We start from the raw sequence: 9,488 nt of genomic DNA on the forward strand, positions 1-9,488 counted from the left end.
TTAATCATTTTATTCAGCAAGGCTGCATTAAATTTTAAGAAAAAAAAAATGTGAGTGAATACATTTGTGTTGGTACAAAAGATGTCTATTTCAAATAAATTGAAAAACTTTCAATTGATCAAAGAATCCTAAAAACAGCTTTTTTCAACATTTTTCAAATTGAGTACCAAATTAAATAGAGATTAGATATACTCAATTGTAATAATTTTACAATATTACTGTTTTACTTTAAGTTAAAAAAAAAAAAAAACTTACTGACCTCCAAAGCAATTAAATCCTGTATTTCTCTTATTTGGGCCATTCTACAGAATTGGTTCAAAGTCAAAGTTAGAAAAGTCCTGGGGGAAAAAAGTGTCTTTTTCCACAAATTTTGTATGTATGCAAATTATATAATATCCAAGGTACACATTTCTAGTAATTGTGCAGTTAATTCTCGTATTGTATTTTCATAAAGTTTTTGAACATTTGTCCTCTCTCTCTAAATTTGTCACACTGAAACACAGTAAGGTATAATTTAATAAGGGTTATATTGACCTATTAAGATTTTAGTTTTTTTCTATTTTATGACGTTCTCAGGGGTAAATAAATAATTACAATTATTAACAATTTTGACAATATTTCAAGTGTGATTTATGAGATTTGTTGTATTTTGAATCCAAATTGTCTTTGTAAAAGGCAAAAAGTTGATCATACCAATTTTTAAAAGTTAAGGATTCATACGTTTGAATATACATTAAACTGAACACTATCATAACATCCTAGTTAATTTAAATATACTTTATTTTTGACAAAACATCCCATGATGCTAATCAACACATGGTTAGCTAGCACGGTTCTGAACAGCTGTACACACATAAAAACTAAATGTTATGGAATAACTCACAAAAAAGTGTTTAATTATAGAAAAATGGTGTTCGGTAGTGACATTCTTTAAAGTTACACAGATTTTTTTATACTTTTGAACACATTTAACTCAGAATGATGACACAAGAATACTTCCTGATCGTAAATGTAGGGGTGTAGTTAAAATCTGTCTCAGCCATAGGACTAAAACAAGTACCATTTCGGTGGTGACATGAAAAATGCTGAATACATTTTTTACATAAAGTTTTATAATTTACAAAGAAAATAGATATTTTTAAAACAATGAAATGAAATGCAAAAATGATTTCAATATCATTTTCAAAAGTTGAAATTTAGTGGTTAGGGTTTGGGACAGCCACCACCCAATTGAAAGCACCCAATAAATGATGATTTTATATATATTAAGCTTACTGATATTTTAAATATCATTGAGGTTTTCAATAGATAATAAAAGGATTTTAGTAAACATCTAAGATTTGAATTCTTAAATGCTTGTTAAATGTGTTTTTTGGGTTGTGGGACAGCAGTTTGCACCAATTCTTTAAAATGGCCCATTTATTTCATTTTTTAATCCTCAAATTGATGATTAAAAAAAGAATAAAGCAAAAATATATGTATTTCTTCTCTAGGCTGTTGAACGTTATTGTAAGAGTTCCAACACTTGTTGCCATAAAAGGTCAGACTGATTATTTTTGCATCCTTTTAAACAGGATAATCAGAACATGTATTTGTGGGAGTCTTTGTTTCATTTTATTAAAATGCGTACAGTAACCATCCATCCACCCATCTATTCTCCAAACCCCTTATACTCTGTGGGATTGCAGGATTGCTGGAACCTATACCAGTGTACAGGGCAGTGTATAGGTTATATATGTAACCATAACCTGTGTTTACAGCATACAGAATGTAACTGCCATTGTTACAATGGATAGGTTACTTAAGGCAGAAATGGCAGGTCAAAAAGTACACAAAACTATAATTAAGAATAGCTCAAAAACTCCAAACAATTCATTATAGGCCTCAATGTGATAAACTGGTATAAACTGATTTCACTGGATTTTTTTACTCTCATTTTACACAATCAGAAAACCATATTTCAAAATAGTTGATCATCTATGCTACAATGGGAGATTGAGTTTAGGTCTGTCATTAGTGCCAAGTTGCTGCGTTTCAATGGTTTACGATCCTTTTGTGTTTCTGATCATTGCTTCCATCATGGCCCATTGCTCCTGTGTGACCTAGCAAATAAAATCAAGGTAAACAATAATAAATAAAGTAGTAAAAACTCCCCATTATAAATTTCTAATTGATTGACTTTAAAGAAAGAAAAACAAAATCACCCTTTTTAAGCCATTAAACTCGCCAGCCATGTAGACATATTTACCGCCATCCATTCGAATGATCTGTGAGGACAGGGAAGATATATAAGATGGAAATTTGTCTTTTTACTGTGAAAAACATATTAGCTGCTCTGTCAGGGCTCCTTAACTTTATAAGTACAGGGCCATTACTGTAATGCGCCAGACCATATAATTCCATATTGATCTCTATAGCACTATTTTTTTTTTCAAATTCTTCACAAAATTGTCTCTGATACTCAGAGAAGGAAGAGGAGTGGAGTGTGTGCCCTTGGCTCCGTTTCTATTTGGCTGTAAACTGAGAGGCCCTGTGGGGATGATGCTAGGTGAGTACTTTTCCCGCAAGGTCACCGAACTCACCGCGCCTGATACCCAGCTGGCATAATCGCTGCAGAGGTAGGCGGCAAGGTTGGCGATCTCTCCAGGAGTTCCCAGACGACCCACGGCTATTTGCTCTAGCATCAGCTTCTCGAACGAACCAGTGGGATCCAGTCTGCTAAAGGCACCCTTCAGAAAGATACCAGAGTTTTTCCAGATGGATTACATATGGTTTAAAAAATGTAAAGCATTAAAGATTGAAAATAATTCAAACTGGACTAAGCCAGAATCATTCAGACTGGTTTTCATTGAAAAGGTCTGACAAGTATGATTCATTCACAAATTGGATTCCACTACTTCTCTTTGAACACACTGAGGGTTCAACGATGACATTTTCAGTAAAGAGCAACTGAACTGAAAAACATGCACACTACCTTTGTTTTGATTGGTCCTGGTTGAATAATGTTGAATCTCATGCCATATCTGCCCCACTCTGCTGCCAGAGACCTGTGGGTAGACAGAATCAGTCAGACCGCTTACACATGCTCTGATTTATTTGAAATTTGTCCCACTTTTTGGGGACATCTGGTCATCCTATCTATCAGACATGGCAAGCACAGCTTCTAGTGCAATTATCTTGCTGGGACAGACTATTTTCTATTAGGTTTATCACACGGTGGAAGCAATAACAAACACGTTGGCTCACGGTCAAGCCAAGGAAAATGCAATCAAAGGCTCTAGTGATCTTATGTACAGAATGTATAGAACACTCTTCAAATCAGACAGTGTAATTATGTGGCCGCTTTCCAATTCAGCAAAAGAGATTTACGTAGGGTCCAAATCTTGTATACAAGTCCTGTTAAGTCCTAAAGTCCGAAACCATGTTGAAAATTTAAAAAGCACAGATTTAAAATGTTAATATTTGCAGGTTTAAAAAACCCAAACATTTTTACCTAAAATTAATAATAAAAATAGAAAGAAAATATTTAAGATTTATTTAAGAAATAAATGTGACTCTGGACCACAAAACCAGTCTTAAGTAGCACAGGTATATTTGTAGGAATAGCCAAAAATACTTTGTATGGGTCAAAATTATTTTATGTCAAAAATCAAGTAAAGATCATGTTCCACAAAGATATTTTGTAAATTTCCTACCATAAATATATCAAAACTTAATTTTTGATTAGAAATATGCATTGCTAAGAACTTCATCTGGACAACTTTAAAGGCAATTTACTTAATATTTTGATTTTCTCAAACTCAGATTCCAGATTTTCAAATAGTTGTATCATAACAAATCATACATTAATGGAAAGCTTATTTGTTCAGCTTTTCAATTACAAAAAAAAAAGACCTATATGAATAGTTTTATAGTCCAGGGTCACAAATATATATTTGAATAGGAAATATTTCTCAAACGTAAAATCTTTTTTTTCTTCTTCAGTCTTTTACTCAAACCATTGCTCTGGTAGAATTTTTATTTTTCTTTCTTTTTTTTATTAAAGGCAGGGCAACTGAATCAGATAAGCATCCTTTTGGATCACTTAAGAATAAACATTAATAATACAAACAACATCACCAATCTTAATATTAGTAATATACAATAACATTTAAAAATCTATTAAACTTATAATAATACTTAATATAGAAAATTATGCATTAAGAGCTGGGGGGTGAAAACTTTTGGAATTTGAAGATCAGGGTAAATTTAACTTATTTTGTCTTCTGGGTAACATGTATGTAGCTTATGTAGCTTCTGAAGGGCAGTACTAAATGAAATAAATATGATATTTAGGCAAAATAAGAAAAATGTACACATCCTCATTCTGTTCAAAAGTTTACACCCCTGGATCTTAATGCATCGTTTTTCCTTCTGAAGCATCAGTAAGCGCTTGAACCTTCTAATAATAGTAATAGTTGCATATGAGTCCCTCAGTTGTCCTCAGTGTGAAAAGATAAATCGTAAAATCACACAGTCATTGTGGGAAAGGGTCTAAATACACAAAAATGCTGAAAAACCAAAAAAAAATTGTGGGACCTGAAGTATTCTTCTGAAGAACAACGGGCAGTTCAACTGTTCCGGACAAACAAGCGACTCATGAACAACTAGCAATAAACAAAAATAAAAAAACACAGTATTAAGAATCAAGTGTATGTAAACTTTTGAACAGGGTCATTTTTATAAATTCAACTATTATTTTCTCTTGGGGTTTAAATGTCTTTTATGTGAATTATCTTATTCAGGTCAGTACTAAATAAAAATTATTTCGGAATTTTCTATGATCCCTCTTATTTTGCTTAAATAATTAATATTTAGCAGATTCTTCAAGGTGTGTGTAAACTTTTGACTTCAACTGTATATACGTATAATGTATGTATAGATGTGTGTATATATTTTAGACATTTTACATACTATAAAATATTTACAGCATAATATATAAATAAATGTATAAATATAGAGATTATATTATTAATGAACTACTGATCTGAATAATCAGTTAGAAAGTGTGCTGTTCACCTCTCCCTGTATTTTCAGCATATTTAACCCTCCTTAAGGGGAGGAGATTGAGATCCCCATCCTACAATTAAAATGTAAATGAAATATAGCACACGACACCTTCATTATGATAATATATGCAGCCCTCCAAGAATATATTAAAAAGGCATTTGACAGGAGGACCTGATTCTCAAAGGAGACCACAGCCTGCCAGGTGAATTGGACCTAAAAATGTATCTGTAGTGTAACAGAGTACATACGTGCAAAGCTTCTCCACTCCAGCTTTAGCCGCAGCACTTGGCACAACAAATCCTGAGCCACTCTCAGCATAGACTGTAGTGATGGCCAGAAATGCCGCACCTTTATAAATTAAACGAGATTATCAGTTTCTAGTGCTTTAGATGAGATGAAACCATGCTTTAGATTACCTCTGGCACAAAGAGATGATGATAAAACACACTGTGTCGTGAAGGTCAGACTTGTTATCAATAATATACGGTAATATCTTTGGACTTCGAGTTAATGGAGTAATTGAACAGTCTATAATCACAATGTTCAAGGAAGCAGAAAGAGGTCAAAATAATCAGGTGAGAAATCTGAGCAGTTAATTCTCCCCTACACAACAAACACACACAATTTGTGACTGAGGCAATGAACCAGAATCATCTTATCTTGCTTCTTGTCGTCGTACTCACACATACTTGGCTCTTATCACTGCAAAGTAAATGTACACAAAGACTAATGATGTCTTAATTTAAAGAGGAGTAATTACGCTGTGGCTTACTGGTTACAGCCACAAGCTCTTATCTTCACAGAAACAAAGGGAGCAGAAAACAGCATGAATGCACATAAATTAGTCTATTATAAAAACATGCTTGATTACCAAAACATTCTACATTTTGACAACTTTTTTATGCCACATTTACAAAATGGGATGTGCAAGAAGCCACAGGCAACCTCATTACAGCAGAAGCATCAATACAACAGGCGGAAGAGGAGAATCATGGATCATCTGGACAACCATACATCTCTTATGCACACCTAGGCTGCAATAATTCAATCCAAATGACTGTAAAAACAATAATATTATTACAATTTAAGAGAACTGTTTCCTATTTTAATATATTTTAAAATGTACACTACCAGTCAAAAGTTTTTGAACAGTGAGAATTGTAATGTTTTTTTTAAAGAAGTCTCTTCTGCTCACAAAGCTTGCATTTATTTAATTAAAAATACATGTACATTTTTACTATGTAAAGTAAATGTTTTCTATTTGAATATATTTCAAAATGTAATTTATTCCTGTGATTTCAAGGATGAATTTTTAGCATCATTACTCCAGTCTCATGATCCTTCAGAAATCATTCTAATATTCTGATTTGCTGCTCAGAAATGTAGTATTATTATTATTGTGTTGAAAACAGCTGAGTAGAATTTTTTTCAGGTTTCTTTGATAAATAGAAAGTTCAGAAGAACAGCATTTATCTGAAATAAAAATCTTTTTTAACATTATAAATGTGATTATCATCAATTTAAAGCATCCTTGCTAAATACAAGTATTCTATAATTTCTTTTCTAAAAAAAATGGTATAGCCTAGTGTATAATGTTAAAAAAGATTTTTATTTTGGATAAAGGGTGATCTTTGGATCTTTCTATCCATCAAAGAATCCTGGAAAAAAATGTACTCAACTGTTTTAAATATTTATAATAATAATAAATGTTTCTTGAACAGCAAATCAGCATATTAAAATGATTTCTGCGTGACGCTGAAGACTGGGAAAAAAGGTGTTGAAAATGTAGCTTAGATCACAGGAGTAAATTACATATTTAATATATTCAAACAGAAATCGGTTATTTTAAATAGAAAAAAAAATCACAATATTACTGCTTTTGCTGTATTTTAGATCAAATAAATGCAACTTGGTGAGCAGAAGAGACTTATTTGAAAAACATTACAAATCTTACTGTTCAAAAACTTTTGACTGGTAGTGTGTTGGCAAAGCTGAATTTTCCACACCCATTACTCTTCAGAAATTGTTCTAATATGCTGATTTGCTGATACATTCATGCAAATCAAGATACATTATTTTAGGATTATTTGATACATTTGATAACAGCAATTATTTGAAAGAAATTTTGTAACATTATCAATATCTTCACTGTTCATTTTGATCGATTTAATGCAATGTGTTCATTTAAAAAAAAAAAAAAAAGTCAAAAACGTTTTTGAACAGTAATGTAATATCAAAATAAATGTTTTTGGTTGGTTCTATGTTTATCTCTATTGACAGTATGTATGACCAGTTACCACAGAAAATAATTTTGACATGTCCTTCAAAACAAAAAACACTTACATGTATTAAAAAAAAAAACACTGAGACAAATAACACAGACTTTTTTCTTTTGCACTTACTGCCCTCTAGTGGTCATGTACTCCAAGTCAACCACTTCCAATCAACCAATTGAACAACCATTTAATGTTTTTTTTAATGCATTTTGCAGAAGCTTTTATCCAAAGCGACTTACGTTGCATTCCAGGTACACATTTTTTATCACTTCATCCATTTCCTGGGAATCAAACCTATTTGGCATTGCTAGAGTTATGCACTACTGTTTAGATTACTACAACTATTTTTATACATCTCTATAAATATTATAATCACCTTTCTCAGCTTTGATGAGGCGTTTCCCGATGTCTAGTGTGACATACGCAGTGCCGTTCAGCACTATATCAGTGATGGTTCTCCAAGCATTGGGAGAAAGCTTCTCTGAAGGAGAGATGAAGTTTCCAGCAGCGTTGTTTATCACTACCTGTGGGTTGACAATGCATGTCAGAAACAGTGTACTTGGCTGAATCTATTGCATCACTGCTGTTAAGATGGAGATCTAAACCTACATCAGGCAGGCCGACATCGTTAACAAGCTGGTTAACAGCAGCCTCCACTGAAGCAGGGTCTCTAACATTACACTGGACGGCATGGACCTGAAACACAAACATGTTTATTAAACTCTAGAAGGATGAAAACATGGCAAAGTTCTTTACCATAATCTGAAATCCTTTTGCACTACTCCAAGAATACGACAACATTTGCAAAGACTTTCTAAAGCAGAGGTACCTTGTTTCCTGTCTGCTGAGAGATTTCCTCTGCTGTTTTCTTCAAAACATCAAGATTTCTGGAAGTGATGTGATAGAAAACATAAAACAAATAATAAAACTCAAATTCAAAATGATTCAAGGTTTTGGCTTTGCTTATTTGCATTTATTTGATCAGAATAACAGTAATGGTATAATCATTTAAATCAGCTGTTTTCTATTTCAAAACAATTTAAATTGTAGTTTATTCATGTGAGGGCAATGCTGAATTGTTAGCAGCAATCACTCCAGTCTTCAGTGTCACATGATCCTTCAGAAATCGTACTAATGTGCTGATTTGGTGCTCAAGAAACATTTATTATCAGTATTGGAAACAGTTGTGCTGCTTAACTTTTTTGATAACTTTATGAGAAGGATAACTAACCTGCTGGCTATTACGCACTGTGCTCCAAGTGAAGAAAGAGTGGTGGTCATGGCTTTTCCGAGTCCTGTTCCTCCACCAGTGATGAAGGCTACTTTGTTTTTGTAAGTTCCAGGGAGAAGCATAACACCTTCAGAAGGTGGGAAGAATCTTGCTTGAGAAGGATCGTTCTGGTATAAAGTGTTTGTCCCATTTCCAAACAGCTGTTAAAGGATGAATAAAGGGTCATTTTATCTTAATCGTTGAATCCAGACAGGAATAAACAGCAGCCATTCTAAATATTTAGAAACTGGGTAAAAGGTCAATGTAAAGCACTTACTGCTTAAATTATGCAATGCATATATGGAATTATATATTATAATTCATGCAATACGTCCTAAATGAAAAATCAAGTTTTAAAGGCATCTCATTCTGTGCATATGATTACAATTAAAAGAGATCATTTTAATCTAAATTTTAACACTTTGCAAGTATTTACAAGTAAATGCTATAAAATCCAAATTAAACGTACAACTTAGTTGGTAAGTTGGTAACCCAAAGTTCCAGGTATAGAAATTACTTTTGGCAGCGTTTATGAAATTTCAAAACTAAATTGCAACTGCATGCACAAAAAAAGTGTAATTCTTACTCGTGCTGGTGTGAAACACTTGTTTGGAGAAACACGGTATCTATTTAACACGGTAAGTCCCCTGAACAGTGCCATATCGTCAAAAGTAAAAAATATATATTTTTTATAAATAAAGTGTGTTTTAACGATGTCACAACCTGCAAATAAACAAGTGAAGTCGGACTCAGCAACGCCTCTGATGCATTGAAATGACTCTACAACTAAAGTCCGAAAATCCCGATTCACATCTTCCGGTTTCCGGTTTGCCGGCTGATCTGGGATCAGACAAGTGAGGCGTTTTATCCAATAGCGTGTTTCTATTGAGCTG

General features: G+C 32.9%; 1 protein-coding gene across 1 annotated transcript; it reads right to left on the reverse strand.

Moving 5' to 3' along the window:
- Positions 1–58: 58 nt before the first annotated feature.
- decr1 (2,4-dienoyl CoA reductase 1, mitochondrial) lies at positions 59–9,365 on the reverse strand. Its single transcript, XM_073847232.1, has 10 exons — positions 9,182–9,365; positions 8,557–8,756; positions 8,155–8,212; positions 7,931–8,021; positions 7,702–7,845; positions 5,298–5,397; positions 2,975–3,047; positions 2,583–2,729; positions 2,205–2,267; positions 59–2,102 (listed from the first exon to the last, which is right to left on the reverse strand). The coding sequence occupies exons 1-10, from the start codon at positions 9,254–9,256 to the stop codon at positions 2,043–2,045; spliced, it is 1,011 nt and encodes a 336-aa protein (XP_073703333.1). The 5' UTR covers positions 9,257–9,365; the 3' UTR covers positions 59–2,042.
- Between the last annotated feature and the right edge of the window lie 123 nt (positions 9,366–9,488).

The sequence above is a fragment of the Garra rufa genome, chromosome 9 (genome assembly GCF_049309525.1).
Source record: "Garra rufa chromosome 9, GarRuf1.0, whole genome shotgun sequence".
NCBI classification, from domain to species: Eukaryota; Metazoa; Chordata; class Actinopteri; order Cypriniformes; family Cyprinidae; genus Garra; species Garra rufa.

Bases quoted from the DNA above. Each gene is read 5' to 3' on its own strand.
- decr1 (XM_073847232.1), bottom strand. From the start codon at position 9,256: ATGGCACTGTTCAGGGGACTTACCGTGTTAAATAGATACCGTGTTTCT. The intron at 8,022-8,154 runs GTACCTCTGCTT...TTTGTGTTTCAG, and splicing joins CTCAGCAGACAGGAAACAAG to GTCCATGCCGTCCAGTGTAA. The intron at 5,398-7,701 runs GTGATTATAATA...TAATTTATAAAG, and splicing joins CCTCATCAAAGCTGAGAAAG to GTGCGGCATTTCTGGCCATC.